The sequence below is a fragment of the Mandrillus leucophaeus genome, unplaced genomic scaffold, assembly GCF_000951045.1.
Source record: "Mandrillus leucophaeus isolate KB7577 unplaced genomic scaffold, Mleu.le_1.0 Scaffold91, whole genome shotgun sequence".
In the NCBI taxonomy this organism is placed as follows: domain Eukaryota; kingdom Metazoa; phylum Chordata; class Mammalia; order Primates; family Cercopithecidae; genus Mandrillus; species Mandrillus leucophaeus.
This window is the reverse complement of record NW_012109919.1, coordinates 5,872,443-5,898,992: the sequence shown is the minus strand read 5'-3', so window position 1 is coordinate 5,898,992 and position 26,550 is coordinate 5,872,443. Positions and strand designations below refer to the sequence as shown.

The following is a 26,550-nucleotide window of genomic DNA, read 5'->3' as shown; positions in this document are numbered from 1 at the left end:
TTCAAGCTGAAAATAGAACCTGTTGTCTAATACTGAGCTTTCTTTCCAAACTACTGACCCTATTTTATTATGTACCAACAGATATTAGTTTTTAAACATTGTGGTGCTATGATCAAACTCTGGCCATTAAATAGCCAAGATTTTTACATTAAACAAGCCCATTAGCAGTACAGCTGGTGCTGTGGCACCTGAGCTAAAGCCAGGCACCCTTCAGTCCAGCTCTGAGCCTTGAGTTTCCTTCCCTCACCTGCCCCTTCTAACCCTAAACCCAGAGTAAAATAATAATGCCACAGTGAAACCTGTAACTTATTTTTAAGATTGATTATATTCAGACTAATGCATTTTATACTGTCTAATGTTTCAGTAATGGCCCCAAAGGGAGACAGCAGTCATTATAATAACAATGAGCCTAGCACTAGTGGAGTATGGTATTCTCAGCCTTAACTTAGCAGTTGGTTCATTTGTCAGAATAAGAACAACACTGTTTACCGAAAGTACAACTCAGCAATGCATTTTTAAAGCTGGCTGCCTTCAAAGGGCACTGGCCTAATAGTTTTATTTATAGTCAACAGTTTTATGTAGATTATGCTTATTGTTTACAGTCCTGCCACAGTGTCCCTGAACTTTAAAAGAGTTATTTTTTAAGAGGTTATAATGCATTTCAAAAATATGAATGCTTAAAGTCTGTAGGCAAGCTTTAAAATGTGTCTAATTTGCATTTGTTAATTTCAGTTGATGTTTTTATAAACACGTTGTGGGATTTCCTTTCAGGAGAGCACAGACATAGATGACGAGGAGGATGAAGATGACAAGGTGCGTATGTTCAAGAAAGAACACACAAAAAAACACTAGTGTTGTCAACAGATAGCATTCCTCCAGGTCGAATCTCTCTCCCCCCACTTTTTTTTTTTTGTATTATAGAGTTACCAGTATAGTAATATTATTGTAACTTTTTAAAAGGATATCCATTTTTAAGATTTTTTAAAGTGACGTTGAAAAGGGTAAAATAGAAGGAATAATTGAAATGTTATAAAAAGCGTAACTATAGGAGGCCTTTTATTGGATGCAAGCCAAGATTAGCCTTCCCCTTCAGAGATAAAAGGTAGCCTAGGAAGTCAAAAGTAAATCAAGTGAAATTGCTGTTTCTTTCGGCTCATGTCTGCACTCTGTGGGGTGGTCACCCACTTCCGTGCCTGTCATTTTCCCAGCTGTTCCTGGCAGTGTTTTCAGCTATATGTCTGTGTACATCTGTCCTTTTCCTTCTCCTGGGAGAATCTCTCAAATCTGCTGCTTTTGTTGTCATTACGCTTTCAGAGAAACCTTCTGGAATAAAATGAAACAAGTGAAATGCCAAATGAAATGCTACTAGCTTAATGGACTTCCAGTCTCCTTAACCTGTGGGTATCTGGGGCGAGGGATGGTAACATGTAGGAGGCTTGTGGAGAGAAAAGGGCAAAAGGGGAAACCTTGAGAGTAAGTATCCCGGGTAAATGCCCATTGAATAGAAATGTATTCAAAGACACTGGCTCTATGATACAAAGAGCCTTAAAATTAATTGAGTGGACCAGATGGTTTTGCCCATTTGAAGCAAATGGGGTGGATTACAAAGTAAATCTTATTTGTTGTGTTAAGAGGATCATTAATAGCAAAATAGTAAAATCAACTATAATACTTTTAAAGGAAAAATGACCTTTTTCAGAAAAGGGGTTGCACAGACGCAAGTTTCTTCTTGATGTCTTCATGTTAGCGGTTTCTGAATGATTAAATCATTGAATATTGTCAAAGGAAAGCTAAGTTAATAAGGTTTATAATGAGATGTTTTACCAAAAAAACAGAAGTATTAATGAAATTATTTTAAGACCTGTGTGAGGTGATAACTACAAGTCTAGGCCTCCTGTTCTTCAGACTGGCCAGCTATCAGGTGGGGGTTCCCACAACCCCTTTCTTGGATTCAGTGAATTTCTAGAATGACTCACAAAATTTAAGGAAATATTTACTTATATTTACTGATTATTACAAAGGACACAACTCAGGAACAGCCAATTGGAAGAAATGCACAGAGAAATGGATGGGGGAATGGGTGTGAAACCTCCACACCCTCTCTGGGCACACCCTAGAGCACCTCCATGTGTTCACCAACCCAGAAGCTTCCAGAATATGGTATTTTTGTTTCTATGGAGGCTTCATTACATAGGCATAATTGGCTAAATCTTTGGGCATTGGTGTTCACGTCAATCTCTGCCCCCCTCTTCCTTCCCTGCAGGCCAGAGCTGGGGAGGACTGAAAGTTCTAACCTTCTAATCACATGGTTGGTTCCCCTAGCCACCAGCTGCCCCATCATTAGAGGCTTTCCAAAAGTCACCTCATTAACAGAAATCCAGGTGTGGTTGAAAGGGGCTTGTTATGAATAGCAAAAGATGCTCCTCTCACCTTTTTAGCTCGAGCTATTTTAGCAAGTGAGGACAAAACCAAATATTATAGCAAAGATGTTCATATCTCTCTTATCACTTAGGAAACTCCAGGAATTTTAGGAGCTTTGTGCCAGGAACCAGGGACAAAGAACAAACATACATTTCTTATTATATTACAACATCACATTAGGCAAAAATCTAAATATTTATAAACCAGGCCTGGATGAAAGGAAGATTTCTTCCTGTTTGGTCAAGCCTGTTTAAATGAACCACCAGTAGAAGAGGATGTCCTCTACCCTTTAGGAATAACTGTGACCATGTGTCTTTGGCCCATCTAATAAAGGAGAGTATCCAACAAGAAGATGAATGGAAACATGGTATTCAGTGACTGCCAAGCAACAAAATCAGGTCATAGTCAAGACCAGTGGTTGTCAAGGTCTAGTCTACCACTGATATGTACCTCAAGAGCTACCTAAAGGTCTGGAGAGACAGCCCTTTGGTCTGTGCTTTAAACCTTTCTGGGCAAGGATGACTGAAGGAGTTGGAACGGCAGCATCCACAGGGATAAGCCTGGGAGCTGTTGCATTCATCTCAGCATGGCCCAACCCATACCAGTTGAGCCCACCTGTCCCACGTTGAGGGCACTGGCACTAGGGTTTTCCTCAGTCCCCCCAGGGAAAATTTATCCTTAACATGTTTTTATTATAGTATTTTAATAGCACTTTTTAATAGACAAGTATAACTATGGTAGTTTTGCTTTCCCAATTTTATATTTCTATGAAATCTTCTAGAGGAATAAATCTAAAATGATATTTTGACTTCTGTTTATGTCTCTCCTGCTTAACACAACCCTTCTATTGTTAGGAAAGACGGGCAAATTTTTCCATCCTTGTCCATCTCTTTTCATTCTTCCTTCTGTAAGGGATTGGTAAACTAAAGGGATCTTCAACTTTCAGACTTTTTGAGTGCACATCCACATATGTATTACAGCACTTGGTTTCTTCTCTGTGTAGATCAGCTTCTACCACTGAGATGTGCTTGTCATAGACCAGGACATACAGTCACTGGGTGACTCCCCATCATAGTGAGCTGGAAGAAAGGTCTTATCCACTGAGCCCTTCTGGCTTCTGTTGTGTGTTAGACATGACAGACCATACTTCTGGGAACTGTAACACACTCAGTGAGAGATGAACTGTTTACAAATTATAAACACACAGCCATTTTGTTCAAAACCAGAAGAGGAGAGAAACTCCTTTCTACCCAAACCATCCATCTTGAAGGTGACACTCTTTAATTGCCAGTGCTCCTTCCCACCAAATACCATCACGGACGACTGTGCAAGATAAAAGCGTGCCGGGGCCTGTTGGCACAACTTCCTCGGGAGATGAATGCTTTGCCATGTTCTGCCTGTCTCTCATGCACAGACCAGGACACTGTCTGGGGTCTGTCATTCTTTTATTGTCTGGAACAGGGATTATTGTAAAATGACATCACTGTAACCCCTTGTTCCTTAGCATTGTGAAAAGTTCGTGGTAGTAACTTGTATTAGAAACCAGATTAGACTTCACAGTTTTGCCTTTTCTTTTGTGGACTTTCAGTGGTAACATAGAACTTTCAGGTAACTAGGTTTTTGCCTTTTAGGAGATGAAATGTACAAGCTAAACTTTGAAGAGAGGAAATCCCTCCTTTCTAATACCTGATGGCTCATGTAAGAAATTGCTTGTTACAAGTCTAGTTTTCTAGGGACTCCAGAACAAACAGATAATAGCTAAGTTCAGCCAACAGCAATCAGTTGACATTTCCTATTTGTATTAGATTCCATATGTGGAATCCTTCCATGTGGACCTTATTTGTACGGATGGATTACAATGAAAATTGCATTAATTTTCTACACAGTAAAGGTCAGTAATTGAAGCATGAACCAAGAAACTATTGTGTAAAATGCTGTATCCCATACTTAGGAAAGGTCATGCAAGACAATAATATCTTGTTTTCATTACAGAAGGTATAAATACTTGCATTAGAGTTTCTTTCTTTTTCCAGCCCAACAATCACTTACATAGAATATTTCAGCATTTTCTATTAACATCAGGAAGAAGGAATCATAAGGGCATGTAATAAAAGAAAAAAAGCCCTGCTTAATGCTATCAAAAAGAAACAGTGCTCTAAGGCTTGCATTGTGGGTTGGTTTGTTCATAACTAGGTTGTCAGAAATAGAACTTGAATGATCTGTCCTTTTAGGATCATCAATGAAGTCACAATTGCCTGACAGTGTTTATGAAAAACAGTATGACCCTTTTATATCAGTTGTAGATGAAAAACAGATATGGACATTTTCTTTTAAGAAAATAAGAAACATCCATTTTTGTTGATTGATTGAGGAGCATATTATAATGGAAGGATGCAAATGGATATTGTATCTATATTCTATTTTCACAAATTAGTTTGTCATTAAAATTTAAGTACAGTTTAAACTATCAATTTCAGTGTTTAAAATGATTTTCCGTCCTCTAAATTGATTAACCAGTCCCTTCCTCATTGCCCAGACAGGGCCTTCTTAGTGAGAGAAGCACATGGCATGTATCTAGAAGGAGTTCTCACTGTGAATTAACCTGTAGAGTCCTTTGGATGATGTGGTTAAGTCCACCGTGCCTCATTCCCTGTGTTTCCTTGTGCCAGAGAGAGAGAGAGGAGATGATCTATAATATCCTAACCAGACAAAACTCTTGTTCATGGAGGTCTTCTTACAATCTAACAACAAGAGTAGTTTTGTCTATAACTCATTTGTGCTTTTTTTTTTGTTTTTCTTTGAGACAGAGTCTCGCTCTGTCACCCAGGCAGGAGTGCAGTGGTGCCATTTCGGCTCAATGCAACCTTTGCCTCCCACGTTCAAGTGATTCTAGCGCCTCAGCCTCTGGAGTAGCTGGGACTACAGGCATTTGCCACCACACTGGGCTAAGTTTTGCATTAGAGATAGGGTTTTACCACGTTGGCCAGGCTGGTCTGAAACTCCTGGCCTCGTGTGATCCGCCTACCACGGCCTCCCAAAGTTCTGGGATTACAGGCATAAGCCACCATGCCAGGCCTGTTTGTGCTTTCTTCAGAATGTCTAAAACATAGTAAATTGGTTAGATTAGTAATTTTTAAAACTATGACATGAGCAGTGATACTTACAATGATAAAGTGTTGTATTTTTAAGAAAATAAAAAGCCAGAGAGTATCTTTGAATGGTTAACAATAGTTACACGTGCACACACTCACCTTCAGGGATATACAATTTATATACAGGGCATATTGTAAAAGACCTGGTTATGGATGATTTTCAGGGGAATAAAGTGTATGGGCATTCTAATTTAAGTCCTTTTAATTTGATTTAATATGGTTTTTAGTGATGAAGTGACTTAATTGCTAACATTTTTATCATACTATCTTTCAAACCTTTTATAGTGAAGTGGATTCCAGCCAATTCTTAATTATCAGTTTATGCATGTTTTGCATGAGAAGGGGTTGCCTTCCCAATTTCCTGTAGTCCTTTGGCAAATCTATTTGCTCAGATACTCTTTTTAAAAATCAAACTCTCATTCTTAAAAATGTTTTGACTTCATAACCTTTAGAAGTCGTCCAGAAATATTATCAATCTGGCCTTTTTGAACATTATTCAGAGCATCCTTCTTATTATCAAGCTCACTAATATTCCTAGTACAAGTAGATCTTTCTGATTTCTAAGGATTATGTTATTCTCAAATATTATGAAATGCGATATGCTAGACTCAGTTGGATGAATTACCTATCCTTCTCTTAGCGAATGTGCAATTGTCTGACCAAATATCGTCAGAGGCTCTGATTTTTTCGTAGTTTGTATAGATTGAGTATCCCTATTATAAATACTTGAAATCCAAAATGCCCCCAAATTTGAAACTTTTTAAACTCTAATTATCAAAGGAAATGATCACTGGAACATTTTGGATTTCTGATTTTTAAATTAGGGATGATCAACCAGCATGATGCATATATTCCCAAATCCGAAAACAATCCAAAATCCAGAACGCTTCCGGTTCCAAGCATTTTGGATAAAGGATACTAAACCTGTATTGCATCTAGATATTTATTTCCCATTACTTAGAATTGTCACATCATGAGGAGGTAGAAGACATTGGACATTGCATCCTGATTATCCACAAGTGATTGGTTTTCTGAAAATAGTAGCTATGTCTTTTGTATTTAAAAATAAATCCAATTGAGACCATCCTGGTCAAATGGTGAAACCGCATCTCTACTAAAAATACAAAAATTGTCTGGGCATGGTGGCACACACTTATAGTCCCAGCTACTCAGGAGGCTGAGGCAGGAGAATTGCTTGAACCGGGAGGCGGAGGTTGCAGTGAGCCGAGATCGCGCCACTGCACTCCAGCCTGGTGACAGTGAGACTCCATCTCAAAATAAATAAATCCCTCATCCGTTTTACTGTGACTCACCCAATTATCCAATGAGTTTATGAGATAATTGATAGAAAGGGGGGAATACCACTTTTTTCTTCAAGGGAAAAATAATCACTGGAATAAAGTATTAAATAAAACAAGAATAATAAAACAAGGCCATTTCAAGTAAGAATTATTTAAGCAATTAGATTTATAAAAATATTAATAGAGTGTTCACAATTTGCAGACTGCTTTTATATGCAGTAGCTCATTCAGTACTCAAAACAAAATATTAAGTTTCATAGTATATTCTCTTGTCTACAAATGAACAAACCAAGGCTAAGAGAATTTCAGTAGCATATCAGTTTTCTCAGCCAGGATAGTGGCAACACTCAAACCCATCTCTTCTGGTCTAAATCTTATTTTTGACCATGCTCCATTGTTGTGAAGGAAACCTGTCATTAATTTATTGGTTCATTTTTCTGCATTATTTTGCCAACATTTATTGATGTCTCTGTACCAGAGTCTCTATGAATACAAAAATTACAACCATAACCAAGGTGTTCATAGTAAATAACCCCAATGCCCTAAGATTACTGCCTTTATCAAGGTTTGTAATGTTGTTGTAAATGCTATGTTGGGAAAGAGAGGAGAAATGCTAAGTGAGGCAGGACTGCTAAAAGGAGGTGATGTTTCAGGCGAATCTTAAAGTAATAATAATTACTTTACTTGTTCCATTGCCGAATCACATAAATATATTATCTTATACCCACTCCTTTACTGTACCTGGGAGAAAACTAAAGGATTCACACAGCTAAACCAGCAACTGCCGCTCCTGGTATATTTATCTACAGTAGTTACAGTTATAGAAAACCATTAGCCCTGTTTACCTTGTGGTGGCATGGCGTTCTGTCACTTAGTGCAGAGTGACTTTTAATGAAATCAATCTTTCAAGGGTCTAGGTTCCAAATATTTTTTTTCCCTAATCTGTTGCCAATTTTTCAGTTGTATTTTATGAGTATCTTCCTATTGAGCTGATTGTTTATTCCTTTTACTTTTTCAACCCTATTATTTAATACTAGATGAGATCCATGTTGCAGGCCACACACACACAAAAAAGTGTTGGTAAATACCAATACAGTGTGTAAGTGCTTTATGTAATGAACAGATAGAGCAATATAAAACCACTTAGAAATGATATTGATTCAAAATCCAAATACTATTTTATATTCATTTCCCAAAGCAAAAGAACTACTTGAGAAAGAAGTACACTCCAGAAAGAGTACAGATCTCCCCACTCCATTTTAATAGCATGAGCTGTGGAGTTGACTCTGTGTGTGTGTGTGTGTGTGTGCGCGCGCGCACGTGCGCACGTGAGTCCGCGTCCGTATCCGCGTCCCTGCATGCCCACAAAAATGCTTCATGGGAAGAAATTCTTAATGACAGTTCCTGGTGCATTGCTGGGATTCCCAAAGAATAATTTTTAATTTCATGTATGAGAAATATTGCTGCTTGTTCTTTGTTATGACAGATGCTAAGCTTTTTTTCATGCTAAATGTCACTCAATCTATTTCTAATGTTTATAATTTTCTAAGTTTTCAAATTATAGCCTTTTAATATTCAGTGGGATGAAACAGACCAAACATGTTCTTGTTTAAAGTCTAAAGGTATATTTTTGCATCTTTAGTCTAGATGATTGAAATTACTGGGGGGATTTTGAGATAAAAATTTTTGCATTAATCTCTTCTGAGAATTCTGTTCATCCTGTGACAACTACTACTCAGTTTTTAAGCATGTCAAAAGGATTTTTTCTGACATGGTCAATTTTCAGGACTCTGTCTCTAGTTTTGCTTGGGGAATTAATAGAGAAATGAGAAGTTTTCTAAATCAGAACATGTAGGAGAGATTTAAAGTAACACCCTGATTATATAATTAATTCTTAGTTGTAAATTCATTTTGATGGTGTTAATTCTCTGCCAGAGGCTCGAAGCTAGTTTATTGCACCTACAGTGCTATACTCATTGGAGACACAACGTCAATAAGGCCTTAAGGAAGGAAAGATTTGCCCTCTGATTTTTAAAATGTTTTTTCTTTTTTTAAAAAGAACAATTGTGTTACAACACAGACACATTATTTGTTCTCGGTTCAACTGCTTACAGAAGTTAGCAAAAATACTCAATCCTTTTAATGTTTTATAAATGAATAATGAAAAATGGTGGGCTTGTATTCGTCTTCATATGATGCATATTTTTAAGTTACCAAGTTAGTTTGTTATTTTTCTGACAATGAATGCCACTCTTGTGTGTTAAAAAAAACAACAACAAGAAGGAAACCTTATGAAATTTGAAAAAATCCATGCTTTCGTCTCTTCATTATTTGGTGATGCAGACTTGCTCACAAAGTAGACCCCTAAAGCATGTGCATTTTACTTATGCTTCCACATTTTTTCACATTTGTAATGAGAAGTGATACTCCTCTTTTTCAAATATAGGAATCTAAAACTATGTATTTAGCCATAATAATCTTGTTCATTTATTTAATCACACCAGTGGCCTTCACTATTTTTATTACACATTTCCCTCTGTAAATTGGAAGCCTTATATGTTAAGGGAAAACAGAAGCACATGTGACAGCAGTTCTGTCTTTCTGAATGAATCACTGTTACTCTTCCTAGGCAGTTTGGTAGCAACAGCAGATGTAATGTTGTGTTTGCTAAACTGTGTTATCACCACATTCCCTGGTTCAATCTGAAACGTGTAAATAAAGCCAGCATGATGCAGATGGAACTGCAGATGATCTTTCATACAACTCAGGGCAACATGAGTAGACTTGTCCTGGAAGATCATTTTCTTTGAAACTTAAATTAATCCCAGTATTCTTTAAACTAGACAAAAGGTTGGTCCTTCTTTTGTAGCTTTGCCTTCTTGAAGGGAAGTAACTTGTGTTTATGAAGCACCTGGAATATACTAGGTACTTTACATATGTGACAATATTTAGTTTTCTCCACACTCCAATCAGAGTAATGACAATGATCTACATTTTCCAGATATTGAACTTGAAATTCAGAAAGGGTAAAGAATTTGCCATGATCACCAAGCTAGTAGATGACATGACAGGACCAGAGTTGAACCCCGTTCTCTGACTCCATGGTCTGCTGTATATAACATCATTTAACTTCCCTGGACTTCAGTTTCCTATACACGGAAATACTAATACTAAAGGCTATGTAATACATCCTGTGATATGTCCATTGGTATATTGCTAGATATAAAGAGAAAAGACCCATAAAATCAGTAATATCTTATTTTAAAATAGATAAATTTTGCAGTACAGAGAGTGAAAAGAACATTTGCTATTAGGATGATTAAAATGATAGAGGTATAATGCAAATTGAGAGAACAAAGACAGTAGTCAGCATAGACTGGCATCCTTAGGAAGAGGATTCACAAAAGCCATCAAGCTTGAGTTGGGCCTTTCAGTCATTCTGCTATATTTATAAGGCCTAGAATCTTCTCTCAAACTGCAAGCATTTGCTTATTTCTTGGGTCAATGTAAATAATTATTTAATACTACTATAAACCTGATAAACTATTTTTGTCTTGCATCCATTTATTTCTCCATCAAACAAGCACTGTAGCAGCACTGAGGATGGACCCACCACAATTGTTGGTGCTAAGAACACAGGATCAGATAAAACAGCCTGGTCTTATCTGTTGATCCCCCAGTTCCAGCAGGGTATAGCCAAAAAGAGGGTAATGGAAGATATTAATGAAGCGTCCAAGCTACAAAAATATAATCTTCTTGTAGCATAGAAGCTACCATACCTTGATAAACACACATTGTCCAAAGGCCATTTTTAAAGCCTTTCAGAGAGCAAAAACTACATTTACTGCTAACCATAAAGATACCTGAACTCAGATGGAAATTTTCCCTCTCTCACATGAGTAGCAAATGCCTAGTTCAGGCATTTTAAGGAAGGGGTAGAAACACATGAAAAAACGTGTTTTTTTGTTGTTTTTCTTTCTCCCTGTCTAGAAGATACTCTGGAAATAATTGGTTCGTTTCTTTACTAAAGAATTTAAGGGAAAGTAATTCAGGTTCACCACAGATCCCTGTTTTCCCAGAAAGTTTTCATTTACTAATTATCCTCATTTTTAAAATATTGTATTTAATATATCCACTATAACAAGGTGGGATGTGTTGCTTAGGCTTTCACTTTAAGCTTTCAGCTGTTTCTGTGGTCATTACTAGTAGCCCATGAGATGCATGCACTGTGACCAGAGTTCTCAAAGACTAACATCAGGTTAACTGTAACAACCAGGAATGACCCATCTCTATTTTCCTGACTCTTTAGGGGCTGAGTGACTAACATCCAGCTTTAAAGGAAAGCTTTTGCATGGTCCATAATAAAACAAAGTGCTCTCACATGAGCTAATCCCTTCTTGCTTCTGGCAGTGGTAGAAAGCATGTGATGTCTACTGGCCCATTAAGCTGTGGCCACTGCCACAGGGCCTGTAAGATTCAGGAAGCTTTCAAATGGCCTATTCAGAGTAGTTAGTAAGGGAGATAAGAAATAGGGTAGGTGTATGTTAAATATTTGCATAATTTAAGCCTTCCTACTAAGAGAATAAAAAGTAGGCTGAACACTCTTAGAATATACTATTTTACTCACTGTAGTGAGTAAATGTGCACTTTTTAACTTTTTCAATATGTAGATAAAAACACAGATTACATATTTAATGAATAATCATGTAGAGATAGTACATTTCTCAAACAGTTGTAGATAAATGTTTACATTTCTTCTCTACCCTGGGGCCTTGACTTGATCATGTCACTGACATGTATAAACCTAAGTCACAAACCTGCCGAAGAAGCCTCAACAGCTACTTCAGGAGGAAGTATCTAAGAAAATCGTTTCTGAAAACATTATTTTAATGCATACAGCTAAAAATGTGTGTTGATATCTCTCTCTGTGGAGCATGACTTTTCATTTAGATCAAATGACTATTTCTTCTGCATTAATTTATATCATTTTCCATTTCAAGATTTCATTGTACGTATATGAAAAATGACCAGGTAGCTGTTAATCTTCCTGCTAAAGGATGCAAGCACAGTATCAGAGAACTTTGTGAAATTATTTTCATTTTTTTACCTAATATATGAAAACAAAATAAACCTTTGCAAGTTAACTCTACAAATACTGTAATTTCTAATATCAGAAATGCCACTATAAATTTAAACATTTATTATCGAGAATTATTTAACTTTACAATGATAATATGAATGCAAATGTTGATGGAGCAAATATTGCAACTAATAAGATATTCCTCCAAAATGAAGAAATATGAGGCAGAAATGTACTTGGTGTTGGCTGTGATGCACTAATTATTCATTAATTGCATCAAGACAAGTGATAATTTTCCACCGCTTGCAAAGTTCTAGTGTCCACACTTATAATTTTTTTTATATACACAGTTGGGATATCAACAAGGTTGTGTGATAAAGATACATCACATATAAAAATAAACATCAGCATGGCAGTATGTACTTTTTCTTTACCCATTATCATTTTAGGAAGGTTTGAACCTTTGAAGATACCTCAGTTAACTTAAACATTCTCCAAAATTGGTCTCTTTTGTGGAAAAAAAAACCTCCTCTAAATTATGGTCATAATCAGTTGGAAAGTTTTATTCAAAATTTTTTATGACTGAAGTACTAACTACTATTTTTGGAAGCTTTTTCTGAATGGAAGTGAATTTTTTTTTTAAGTGGCCAAAAATCACTTCATTTTTCTATGAAAGCAACATATAAAAGGTCAAATACTATGCATGATTCAATTTTTAAATTCTGAAGTTATACTTTAGGTTATTTTTATTATTATTTTATTAGGTGGAGTCTCGCTCTGTGGCCCAGGCTGGAGTACAGTGCCGTGATCTTGCCTCACCGCAACCTCTGCCTCCCAGGTTCAAGCGATTCTCCTGCCTCAGCCTCCCTAGTAACTGGGATTACAGGCGTGTGCCACCACAACAGGCTAATGTTTTATATTTTTAGTAAAGACGGAGTTTTACCATGTTGGCCAGGCTGGTCTCGAACTCCCAATCTCAAGTGATCTGCCCGCCATGGCCTCCCAAAGTGCTGGGATTGCAGCTCCTGGCCTAGATTGTTTTATGGGAAGAATTCTTGTGATTTTTAATACAATAAATATACGTTCTGACCATTAATGGAAAGACATTTAGAAGGCATTTATTTTTCAGCATACATTTTGTTAAATGTTCTAACATATTGTCTTGAAAAAATGTTTGACAGGAAAAGTTCCTGTGAATGAATACAAAAATACAGTGCCTTTGAAAATATTTGGGATGAAGTATATACAGATTTCAATATTTTAAAAATAGATCAAGAATATTGTCCATGTACCACATTTTTGTTGTGAGTTTTCAAGGTACTTAAGTGCTCGTAGAAAGTGTTATTTTATTTTTTTTAGACAGAGTCTTGCTCTGTCGCCAGGCTGGAGTGCAGTGGTGCCATCTCGGCTCACTGCAACCTCTGACTCCCTGATTCAAGCAATAATCCTGCCTCAGCTTTAACTGCAAGCACGCGCCACCACACCCAGCTAATTTTTGTATTTTTAGTAGAGACGGGGCTTCACCATGTTGGCCAGAATGGTCTCCATCTCCTGACCTCGTCATCCGCCCGCCTTGGCCTCCCAAAGTGCTGGGATTACAGGCGTGAGCCACTGTGGTCAGCCTCAGAAAGTATTATTCATTAAAATTATGGTCTACAGTGGAGTCAATTAAGGTGTCAATTTAATGACACCTCTGAAGGTGATTGATAACAATTTCTTGAAATATTAGAAATAAAAAGATGCCACTAAAAAGTACGTTCTTTTGAAAAGTAATCCTGACATGGGTAGACAGTTGTAGCTAGTAAGTGACTAAAATATATGAATGTATATCACAAATAATCCTTCTTCTTGTGTCATTTTAAAATATCCAGATGATCAACAAATTTAATGCACAAAAGTCTGTTTATTTGAAAATAATGTATTTGTGAAATAAAAATGGAATAGTTTTGTAGGTCCACTAATATAATAAAACCAAGTTATCAGTTCATGCATATTTCAAAAATTAATTCTGTTTACTTCTACTCTTAAAAAACAAGTCCAGATGATAAGTTATTCTGGTACTCAAGATATAGTAAGACTCTTTAGCCTAGTCTTTGGATATTTAATACTCCAAACATCAAATTCATTATAAAGTAACAGGACTCGTGAGCATCATTATTTTGGCATACTAACTCATGCTTTCTTCACAACCAGAACCTCACTATTTGGGTGTTTCATAGGGGGAAAAAAAATTGAAATAGGAAGTTTTGATTAAATTGAGTGACGTGGAAACTTGAGTCATTTTCCAAGAAATTGTTTTGACCTAAACTGGATGCGGCCAAAAAGAGGAAGCCACTTTTGGCCTTTGGGTCAAACTCCCTCGTTCTTTCAAATGTTCCTTTATAAACATGAATACTTATGTGGCAGACAGAGCTGGGTTTTCACCATTGTGCGCATTAATAGATGTCAGTGGACTCATGAATTAGTACGCTCTGGCAGCATATCTAATTTTTGACACAAACTGCTTGAGGAATTAGAGTAAGGGAAAAAAATTCAAATTAGGATAAAAAAGTAAAAGTATCTTGAAAGTTTGATGTTGCAAAAGGAAGCAATGAACCTGGTTTTCCTTCTGCACAGAATGAATGGATAAAGGAGTAGTCTTATTGGTAAGAATTTATTCAAACCATTGCAGTACCCTTTACTGGAGAGGGGGCGGCAGTGAGGCATTCTAGCCTGTGTTCTTCCTTTGTTTCAGCCAAGTAGTTTCATAAAGGCAGATGCAAGAAGGGAGATTTGTGCTTTTCAAGATTCGTGCCATATTGGTGCTTTTACCTGCAATCCCTATTGGCAGTGGGTTCTCTTTCACTCCATCCATGGCTCCAATTTGATGGAACAAAGGATACAAGATGAAAATGATTTTATTTTTTCCTTTTGCAGCACAGATGGTATTATAGGAATGTCCTCTTAAATTTAGAAGTGTTTGCTTCATAGTTTAGTACAATTGTCACCCAACTAAAATTCTATGTGGGAAAAAAGTTTTGTAAGAGCTGTTTGAGGTTTTAGGTTTCATACAATAGGTGTAGTGGCTACAATGACCCAGAGAGACAGGAGTTGAGAGCTCATTGACTACATTCCATTTACAGCAAAGTCCACAGAGGAGCTAGAACATAGCATCAGAATATTAAAAATAGTGTAAAAATACTACTCTTTAGGGAATCTTCTGACATTTGAGTGATTTCTAAGTAACCTGCATCACTGTTAGTTACCTGGCATGGTAAAACACATGTAAGGTTTTCTATAAACAAAGTAAGGATAATATTGTTAGAAAGCTGAATTCCATTTCACATGAAGCATTGGAGATTAAGGAAGATGAGTGTATATGTGCTTCCAATGTCATGAGGAGATCACAATCAATTGCTGATCATCCTGGAAGGGAATAATCTGGGTAGGCTGCCGCCCCAGTAGTACACTGTAGGGTTACTTTGTAGCATGTCCACAGCTGCTTGCTTTGTTTCTGAAGTGGTTGCCAAAGGATGGATGAAATGTTATCAGGCTGGCAATATATTTAAAACATGCTTAAAAATGCAGCAGAGTTTGACTAAGATGTTCCAGTACTAGGAATCATACTACCTCTGTCTCCAACAGGCCAGGAACATCTCTGATAGGAGAGGAATATAGGGTGATCTTGCAGAAAACCTGTGGAGACAGAGAGGACGTCAGAGTTAGCCAGACTGACGGGATTGCGGAGTTCTGTGAGGGATGCAGCAGCCTCCACAGAAAAGTGAAGTGCTTGGTTCTGTGAGGCTTTCCTTCATCACCTCATGACAATGAGGTAGCAACTGAGGCTTGCACATTAGGAGTGGTAGCATCTGAGTGAGTGAACAGATTTTTCTGGGGGCGGGGGAGTCTATATTTAAGTTGTAAAACAATGATTTATCTCTTGTAGTCACTCTATTGGTAAAAAGCTTGTTACTATAACATGGTATAATACTTTCTGTATCGGCATGTTAAAAAATGAAGTCACAGTTAAGTCTTGCTTTTATGTTTTCCAGGAATCGGAGAAAAAGGGGTTGATCGAAAGAATCTATATGGTGCAGGATATTGTTTCAACTGTTCAAAACATCTTGGAGGAAATCGCTTCTTTTGGAGAAAGGATTAAAAAGTAAGTTCTAAATTTGTGTTGTGATGTTTGAAGTAGACCTGCTATCCACAATGACAGCGGGGTTATGGCAGTGGGGTGGGAGAAAGGGAGGTCAGAAAATAAAAACACGAACTAAAGCAACACTCTTGGGTTAGCCTGTCTGACTTCGGTTGACTTCTTAACTTCACAGTTGGGTGGTACCTCATAACTGGGGTGACCATAAGGCCTAGTTTATTCCCGTCACCCCAGCATCAATATTAACAGTGTCCTTTTTCACTCAAAAATATATCAGTTTGGGTGATAACTTATAGATATTTAAAATGTTACCCTATTGAGAAATAAAAAGAGAAGCAAATGTGCTAAAAAGGAGCCTTTTCTATCTGAACCACGGAACTTAGTAAATGCCTTGAGTAACTTTTCTCTCCAATTCTCCAAAGAAAGATACATATCTAGTACCATCATAGATGGATAAATGTGAAGTTAGTTCACCACATATATGGATGTCTTAGGACAGGATACTACTCTCTGGCCTTTTTTAGAGAAAGTTGGCAATATTTTCAGCTTTGTGGGACATATGGTCTCTGTCCTGACTACTCAACTCTGTTGTTAAAGTGTAAAAGGAGTAACAGTTAATATGTAAATGAATGGGTATGATATGCATTCCAATAAAACTTTATTTATAAAAACAGGTAACATGCTGGATTTGATTCACAGTCTACCCACAGTTTGCCACCCCCATCTTAGGATGTGATAGCTAAACTGTCTAATGGAACTCCAGTTAAGAAAGACTGTAGATTCATATGTTTTGTTTGTTTTGTTTTATACATTATCAACTCTGCATCATTTGGCACCAATAAATGGAAGGTTTTTAATTTTTTTCTTTTGAATTATTAACTTACTTCCCCCTTTAATCTAGAATGGTGTCAACCATGTTCTTTCTAAGGATTAATTCTTACTTTGTTGGTCGTGTCTACTTGGATCATTCTAGTTTCTTTAAGTAAAGAATGTATTGTTTGGGGATTGCATGGGTAAACAGATTAAGAGTGGTGCTAAAAAACAAGTGAAAGTCTTATGCATTAAAATGCAAGGAATCCATAAATGATATTAACATCAGGAAATATAAGTAGTTAATATGCAGCTTTATGTAAATACTAATGTTCTGAGTTGCATAGTCAATGAAATTGCCCTTGAATGCCCATTTATTATTATAAGCATAGTTAACATGTATGTTTAAAAAATAAGTTATAAACTACTTTTAAACAAAGTTGATGAATTTTTATTGAATTTACACAGTTATACCCATTATTAATATCTTAAGAAAAAACAACAGAAGTTTTGCTCACAGATATGATGCCTATATGCTTTATTCTTGTAGGTTTCATATCAATTGGCAAAAGATTCTTGCATTTACCCTCAAAATGTTTACTATAAACATATTTGGAAGTAAACATGAATAGTAAAATGAGGAGGGTATCATAATTCTTTATTCATTTCCTCACTCAACTATCAGTTTTTGAGTTTCAGACATTGACATGGTCTAAGAATGAGAAATACATCCATAATTACAATAGTGATAGCAACACCAACTGTTATCGCATGCCAGCCAGGCACTCTTCTAAGCCCTTTAAACAGACTAGCTCCTTTGAGGAGCTACTTAAAGGAGTAAGATTACATCATTCAAACAACTCTATAAAGTAAGGATTGTTAGTATCCTCATTTTACAGATGAGGAAACTGAATCATAGAGTGATTAAATTTGTAGTCCAAGATCACACAACTAGTAGCTATGACTACTAGTAGCTTGGATTGGAACCTGTCCTCCTCATTACTACACTATAATGTCATTATCCTCAAGGAATCTCTATTTCAATGAGGGAGAAACAGAGTAATAGCCAATTAGAATTCAGTAGCATTAGTAGTAGGGAGCAGTAAGAGAGAATTCTGGGAGAGATCTGATCAGCCCAGGAAGAGATGTAAGAGAAAGACAGACCGCAGGCAGTTCTGAAGCAGAAGAAACTTATCAGCATCTCTGAGAATAGGAAGAGATAGCTGGGCAAAGAATTGATGAATGAGGGATTCAGGAGTAGACAGCCCTTGTGCCAATGCTCAAAGCTCAAGACTGTGTGGGAGATACAGGGAAATGTAAGGGATTTAGTGTGTCCATGCCATGGAGGTGCAGTTGGCAGTGCCTAGAGATGAGGCATGTTATGCAGGCCTTGAGGAGATGGAAAAAGTCAATGGAAGAAAGTTCAGTGGGGGACGTATTGGCAGCAAGGAGGATAAGAGGACACAGAGTAGGGTCAAGACCCGGGAAGGAAGATCATGTTGTTTGGTAAAACTGTCTTCATTCTCGAGCATCTCTAAAAGACAAATGTGGCTGTTGTGCAGTTGATAATGTAAAAGGAAATGTGTCTGAGGAGAGAAGAGGGCAGAGTGATTTAAACAGGCTCCCAACCCTCCAGTGCTTTGAGGGGCAGCTGTGCCCAGCACAGCTGTGGTGGACATGTCTGAGATGTGTCTTCAGCCCATGAACAGAGTACTGTTCTGCCCAGCTGCAACACAGGAAGGCTTCTAAGGCTCAAATCCTATTAATTCTTGGCCATTCATTATTACAGTGACCTTAAAGTCCCTGCTGGGCATTCAAGTGGGATGTCATGTGTAACCCTGTTGGAATTCCATTGTAACTCAGTGCTTAAGAACCAGGAAAACTTTTATTCAACTCTTGGCAACTGGCAAAAATATAGAAATACATAAAACTCTCAAAGCAAGGCTTCCCTGATACTGGTGAGGGAGGACCCCAATGGTGTTGCATTTATGTGAAATGAACTGTATTCCTTTTTCCCTACTCTTCTCTAGTCACCTTCCCTAATATTACACAAATTTTAAATGAATATATGTATGAAGCCAAAATATTTTACTCAACATGTAGCATTTGGCTGGGCACGGTGGCTCACATCTGTAATCCCAGCACTTTGGAAGGCTGAGGTGGGCAGATCACCTGAGGTCAGGAGTTAGAGACCAGCCTGGTCAACATGGTGAAACCCCATCTCTACTAAAAATACAAAAATTAGACGGGCATGGTGGCACATGCCTGTAATCCCAGCAACTCAGGAGGCTGAGGCAGGAGAATCACTTGAACCTGGGAGGCGGAGGTTGCAGTGAGCCGAGATGGCACCACCACACTACAGCCTGGGCAACAGAGTGGGACTCTGTCTCAAAAAACAAACAAAAAAACAAAAACCATGCAACATTTATGCTAGACAATAGGCAGAGCAGTGCAGGAGAGTGAAGTGTGTCATATGTTCTATCATTATGGAGTGAGGGCTCTAACCCTTGCGTCCTTGAGTGGCTAGGGAAATCTCCACAGAGGAGATACTGAGATTAAGGTAGACCTAAAATAGGCAAGTTATTCCTACAAATGTTCCAGGGTAAAACTTAGAAGCCACCTTCATAAGAAGTACAACTGCCCTGGCTAGGAATGATGTGAAAAATACTAAGCAGAAGATGGGCAAGCAGGTTAAGTGGTTGCAATCCTGAGGTTAAGTGGGGTTGGAATCCAGATTTGATTCCAGTTAAGTGGTTGGAATCCAGATTAAATAGGGCTGGAATCCTGATGGGGCCATGGGGAATGAGAGATGGATGCATTTTGTGTTTAATTCAAGAGTGACATATCAAAAGGGACAAAGAGTGAAGACAGAAAGATCAAGGAGGGGGCCAGATGTGAGGAAAGCAATCACAGGCTAGTGTAGAACCATGCATATGCAAAGGAAAGCCTTTAGTAGAAGACAGGACAAAGTAAGAACCTACAGCAGAATATGACCAGTAGTTTTCATTTCCCTGGGAAGAAGAGTCAGAGGACCTCATTTGTCCAAGCCCTGGAAACAAGGAAATAATCTCATTGACACAAGGTCAGTGCAGTGGGGCAGCCAGTTGCGGGAGGACCCGGAGAATATACCTGCACCCACATTCTGGGATGTGGTCACAATCACAATAAGACACTTTGTAAAACAACATTTTCAACAAAATCAACATGCCTGTAATCCCAGCAACTCGGGAGGCTGAGGATTTAGAAAACGATGTTCTTCCATATTAGTGAGCCCATATGGTTGAATGAGTGAAGAGGATTCCTTGAGTTTTTTCATTAATTGAGAAGTTAGTCATTTGTTTCATAAGGGACCAAGTCAGGGATTACGTCTGAGGATTTAGGGAGCTCTCAAGTCAGGAAAACTGGAGAAATCTATGAAAATGTTGTTTTACAAAGTGTCTTATCTTGAGATGGGAAAGCTTTGATTTACCAAGCTTCTTCAACTTCGGATTTTCTATGGAAGATGTTCTATGATACATGGGGAGAGAGTCTAGTAAGGTTTTAAGTGTTAGGGGTATTGCTACTGAGTGTCTTTGAATTAAATCCTCAACATTATACACTGGAATATTCAGCTAGATTACATGAGTAACATGGGCTTATTTACATTTTTTTAAAGTGCCTACTACAGAAGCAGTGAAGACGGGATCGTAAGCCAATTTTCTGAGTTCAAATCCCAGTTTCGTCACTGGAAGTGAATGATCTTAGGCAACTTATTTAACTTTTAGGACTCAGGGTCCTCATCTGTAGGATGGGAATAACAATAATGAGTTTTGCTTCATAAAATTTAAATGAATTAGTACATATAAAGAGTTTAGACCAGTGGATGACAGGTAGTAATCACATAAAAAATATTAACTATTGTGAATATTATTTTTTGGCCACTGACTTGACTTTCTTCCTCTGTGTCTTAAATAAATCCAGTGAATGTCCCCTGCCCTCCTTCTAAACCATTTTAACACAGAAGTTGTACTTCTGAGGTGCCAAATTTTTGAGAAATCTAAACTTGTGGGTTGCTGAGGGGAAAATGCATTAGTCAACTGACCTGGCTCTTAGAAGGCAAATCTGACAGGCTATGTGGGAGAGTGAGAGTGTCGCCCAACTCCATTTCTAGAAAGCACATGACACACAATACACTTGTACACACACAACTGTTGGGATCTTTATTAGGACTGCATTAATTGGGAAAGAATTGATATCCCGATACATGTTTAAGTTTTCTAATATATGAGCTTGTTATATCCCAGTGTAATATCTCTTTAGATTGTCTTTAATTTATCTCATTATTATTTTAGAGTTTTCTGTATAGAAGTCTGACATTTTTTTGTGAAATATATTCCTGAGTACTTGATAGTGTGGTGTTAGTTTAAATGGCATCTTTTTTCACATTTCATTTTCTACCTGTTACTCTCATATAGACATGAAATTAATTTTTCTGCTTTGTTTCTAATAGCCATGGTAAACTTAGTTATCTTATTTTTATATGAAGATTATTATTCTGGATTTTTTTCTTAGATAAATGTATCATGTAAGAATAATTTTTTCTTCATTTTTCTATCCCTTACACATTTCATTTTCTTGACTTGCTGTACTGGCTATTAGCTGTCATACAATGTGGATTAGAATTGGTATTTTGAGGCATTCTTTCCTCTTGGGATCTCAGAAAGAAAGCTTTCAACATTTCACCCTCAAGAATGATGTTTGCTGTAGGTTATTGTAAATATGCTTTATCAGATAAAAGAAGTTCGCTTTTTATTCCTAGTTTGCTGTGAGTTTTTATTTTGAACATGAGTTGAGCTTTCCCTAACATTTTTGCCTGCATTCATTGAAATGATGTTATTTTTCTGCTTTATTTTGCTTTATGTGGTGAATTATTTTGATTGGTTTTCAAATGGTAAACCGATCTTACATTCTTGGAATAAACCCAGCATTGCTGTTCTATAGTCCCTTTTTATCTGGCTGGATTTTATTTACTTGTTTTTGCTTGGGATTTTCGAAGTTATGATCACCAGTGAGATTGACTTATTTTCTGTTCTTGAAATTTTCTTGTGGCTAGGTTATTCTAAACTCATAATACAAGGTCAGGTAGGTTCTCTGTCTTTTTTTCTGGAAGAGTTTATGGGAGTATGATATTACTTCCTTTAAGATTTATAGAATTAGCTGCTGAAGCATCCAGGCCTGAAGTTTTCCTTTGGAGATGATTTTGGATGAAATATTCTGGAGATATATATATAGTCAGCCACTCTATTATTTCTCATCTCTGTTTCTGTAAATTGTAATTTTCAAAGGGTTTGTCCCTTTCATATAAATTTTCTACTTGTTGATTTAAAGTTGTTTATAACATCCTCTTATTTAATGTAAGATCTGTTGCATTGTCTACTCTTCTATGCTTGATATTGTTTTTTATCTTCTTTCTTCTTGACGGAGATTTATCAATTATATTAGTCTTTAGAAATAAGCATCATTTGCCTTTGCTAATCTTCTCTATTTCCTGCTTGTTTTTTCATTAATTACTACTCTTATATTTTTCTAACTCTTTAAGATGGATAATTAGATTACTTATTTTCAATCTTTCTTCTTTCTTAACATAAACATTTAAGGCTCTACAATTTCCTGTAAACACAACTCTAGCTCCATGCCAAACATTCTGGCATGTAATATTCTCATTATCATTTAAATTCAGTTAAAGCTATTTTCTGATTTCTCTTTTGATTTCTTCCTTGGCTAAGATATGTATTGCTAAATTCCCAAGTATATGGAGATTTTCTAGTCATTTTTTCATTTCTGATTTCTAGCTTAATTGCTTTATGGTTAGAAAATATTGATCCAGCAACGGACTACTTTTGTCAATTTTCCATGTGAGTTTGAAAAGTAGATCATTGGATGCATTGTTCTCTCTATATATTCATTAGATTAAATTTGCTCATCATATTCAAGCCATATTCAATCAGTATTTGTACTGATTTTTGTTTTTGTTTGGCTTGTTCTATCAATTACTTAGATGTGTTAAAATTTTTCACTATTGTTGTACATTTGTCTAATCCTCCCTTGAATTTTGTCATTTTTTGCTTTCTATATTTTGAAGCTACGTTATTTGGTTTGTAGATGTTAAAATTATTATATTATCTTGGTTGATTGGAGCATTAATATGAAGCAACCTATTTCTTGCTAATACAGTTTTTTCCTAAATACCTTGTTGACCAATATTGGTATGGCTATACAGTAGTCCCCTATTATCCATGGGGGATATGTTCTCAGATCCCCAGTGGATGTCTGAAATCATGGATAGTACTGATCTCTGTATATACTATGCTTTTTCTTATACGTGCATGACCTATGATAAAGTTTACTTTATAAATTAGGCACAGTAATGGATTAACAATAATAATGAAATAGAACAATTATGGTAAGATAATGTAATAAAAGTTATGTGAATGTGGTGTTCCCCTCTCTTTTAAGATATCTTATTGTATGTAATATTTTGGAACTCCAACTAACTGAAACCACAGAAAACCAAACTGCAGATAAGGGGTGACTGCTGTCTCACCTTTTTTGTCTCCTTTTCTGTACTTTTCTTTCAACCTGTCTTTTTGTTTCAAATGTTTCTCTTGTATCTCACTATCACTATCATTTCACTGTAGCATGTAATCCCTGCAAAATTAATGACATTTGCAATTGCATTTAGATTTAAATCTGTAATTTATTAATAGTAGTGTTTACTTGTTTGTTCTGTGTCTTTTTATTTCTTCTATATCTTTCCTCCACTTGCTAGGAATTGAAATACTCTTGCTATTCTTTTAGTTGTCATCTTAGAGTTAACAGCTTTATTTGCCACAGTCCAATATTGTCACTTTTAATGCCTTCCCAGTCAGTGCAGGAACCTTCTTAATCTATGTTCCACATCTCTTTGATATCTGCCATCTTTTTCTTCTTTGTGATGCCTTCTAAATACTTTCTTTGGAAAATCGTGAACTGTATTAGTCCTCTGCAGTTTAAAATCCCGTCCAATTCATTCATTGGGTTTTTAACTTCAATTATTGTAGTTTTCATTTTTCAAAATTCTATTTGCTTTATCAATTTTTCTTCTTTTTCATTTTCTTTTGGATTATATCTTCAAGTGTCTCTTACATGATTTTTAACATATTAAACATGATTTAATATATTGGATTAGATTTCAAAATCTGAAATCTTTCAGATTTTGTTGGCTCTTACTCATGGTGTCATGTGTCCTTTTGTGGTTTGGATTTTTAAGTATACACTTATATTCCTTGGACTTTCATGTGGAGAGTACTCAAACATCATAGTTGATGATGTATTTCCTTGGAGAGGAGTACTGTTTAAGTCACCTTGGGATACTGCCAATCCCAGGACCTACCAGTCTAGGTCCTTCCTTAAATTCTTTTGCTTGAGGCTTTTCAAACAACAGTGGTAGCATCAACTCAGATGATAAATCTCTCCACTTAGCACCAAGGTCATGATTTATGTCCACTCTTGTATGGTACAATATGTCCCTCCTTCCTTATTCTTACCCTGAATATGTAAGCTTTATGCGATGGTCTCATATTAAAATCTCCCCATGGGGAGTTCCTAGGCTTCCTTTTCTGCCCCCAACCTCCCATCGTACCATGCAGACAACAGAAAGAAGCTCAAAATCCCAATATTTGGCAGAAGATATTAGAGTGAAAATTGACATTGGAACTTAGTTCCCTCCAAGAGTTCTTCCAATTTATTTTATTTTTATACTGTATTTCTATTTTCATGTCAACCTAGTAATGGCTTTTTTTTTTTTCTGTTGATTAATATTTTACTTTCTCTTCAAAGTGGAATGGTATTGCTAGAAAAGGAATGATAAAGTATATTCGTTTTTAAAGAGTAATTTTATTCATGTTTGTAGCTATTATTTTCACAACTCTACCTGGTATCAAAAACTTTCTTTCTATATTTGTGTGTTTTGTGCAATAACAATGAGAAAAATGAGGGTAGCTAACACTTATTAAATAATGACTATGTGCCATATATTTTTATAAATAATTTATATGTATAAAATTATGGAATTCCCTCAGCAGCTCTATAAAGTAGATGCAGTTATTATTCCCATTTTACAGATGGGAAAACGAAAGTACAGAGAGGTGGAGTAAATTACTTAAGGCCACACAGATAACAAAAAGTTGCACAGGAATTGTTTTTACATTATAGGCTACAAAGTTAATAAGTAATCTTCCGGGGTAAAAAAAGAGTGGGTTTTGTTGCCAGCTAGCTATGGATTTATGTCCAGGATCTGTCATCCACTGCGTCTCCACTTTAAAAAAGTTGAAAAGGGGACAAATTTCTTTTTCCTTATTTATTTTAGTTATTTGTTGTACCTGATACAGTTGTTACTTACTTTTATTATAAATATATCAATTATAAAAATAATCAAATACAACCAATGAAATATAAAGTCTTTTCTTATTTTATATATGTACATTATTTCTACAGTTTAGTTTTTTACTGTATGTAGCTTTGAGCCCACAGGGTGGGGGGGATAGCGTGAGTGTTTTTAGTGTATTCTCATCTTTTTTTTAAGCTGCATAGTATTCCAGTATAAATCTCATTAATTTTTCTTCATTTCGAGATTTTTCAATATTTATTTTGCTGAGTTTATTTAAATACTACCAACCAGCCTGGAGAAGCCATTTAGGTACTGCCCCTGTGCCCTCGGGCAAGGAAAGCTGCAAGTTAAATTTCTTGCCATGCTGAACTGGATCCGTTGTGGAGTTCAGATAGCATTTCAACACATATTGTAAAATTGCCCTCCAAAAAGTTCTGTTACAAGTTCTACTCTGGAGTAGAGAAGTCGGGAATGGACCTATATACATGTAGAAATTCAGAATAACAAAGATCGCATAATAAAGAAGGGGGAAACAGTGATTGATCAGTTGGTGGAGTCACATCACTGGATCAGGGGAGGGCTTTGGTAAGCCTGGCCAAATCTAGACATTGACAAGGAAAAACTGATAGATTTGTTCATGTGAAAATTTATAATTTTTATATTGATTATAAGCAAAATAAAGCAGCAAACTGAAAAAAATGTTATATATAACAAACATGACAAATGTCTGAGTTTTCTACTATCCAAAGTGATATTGGAAATCACTGAGGAAAAAGTTAAGCAAAACAGCTCAGGAGAAAACTAGCAAATAGCAAATAGTAACTTTTTTTTTTGAGTTTTTACAATGTGCCAGACACTGAGCTAACTATTCTGCAAGTTCTTTGTTTTTCTAGCAGAATCTATGATATAGGTATTATTATTCCAGTTTTACAGACGAAATTATGGTTCAGACTGATTCAATTTCTGGGAGTTACTTAACTTGAGCTAAAGCTTGAACTTGAACCCAAGTCAGTTTTTGCTTATAAATCAATTTTCTGAAGCACTTTCCTAAATAATAGCCCGAGACCAAAAAAAAAAAAAAAAGATTAGAAAGCATACCTTCAAGTGTTTAATGACTTCATATGGAAAAAGATTGTGTGTGTGCCTACATTATAACTTAAAGAATTAAAAAATTAAAGACATATATATATAATATTTTACATCATAATAGGCAAAGATTAAAAACAATAACATTCAGTCTTTTG

At 36.3% G+C, this 26,550-nt stretch overlaps 1 protein-coding gene across 2 annotated transcripts in view; it reads left to right on the top strand.

The window, feature by feature from the left end:
* Positions 1-26,550, top strand: part of MCTP2 (multiple C2 domains, transmembrane 2) — a 198,105-nt gene that overhangs the window by 155,973 nt on the left and 15,582 nt on the right. Inside the window, exons 18-19 of one of the 2 annotated variants that reach the window (XM_011969821.1) lie at positions 772-813; positions 15,986-16,095. In XM_011969821.1, coding sequence (XP_011825211.1) covers positions 772-813; positions 15,986-16,095 — 152 coding nt within the window. The remainder of the gene's footprint in view (positions 1-771; positions 814-15,985; positions 16,096-26,550) is intronic. The other variant, XM_011969822.1, reaches the window with a different exon arrangement.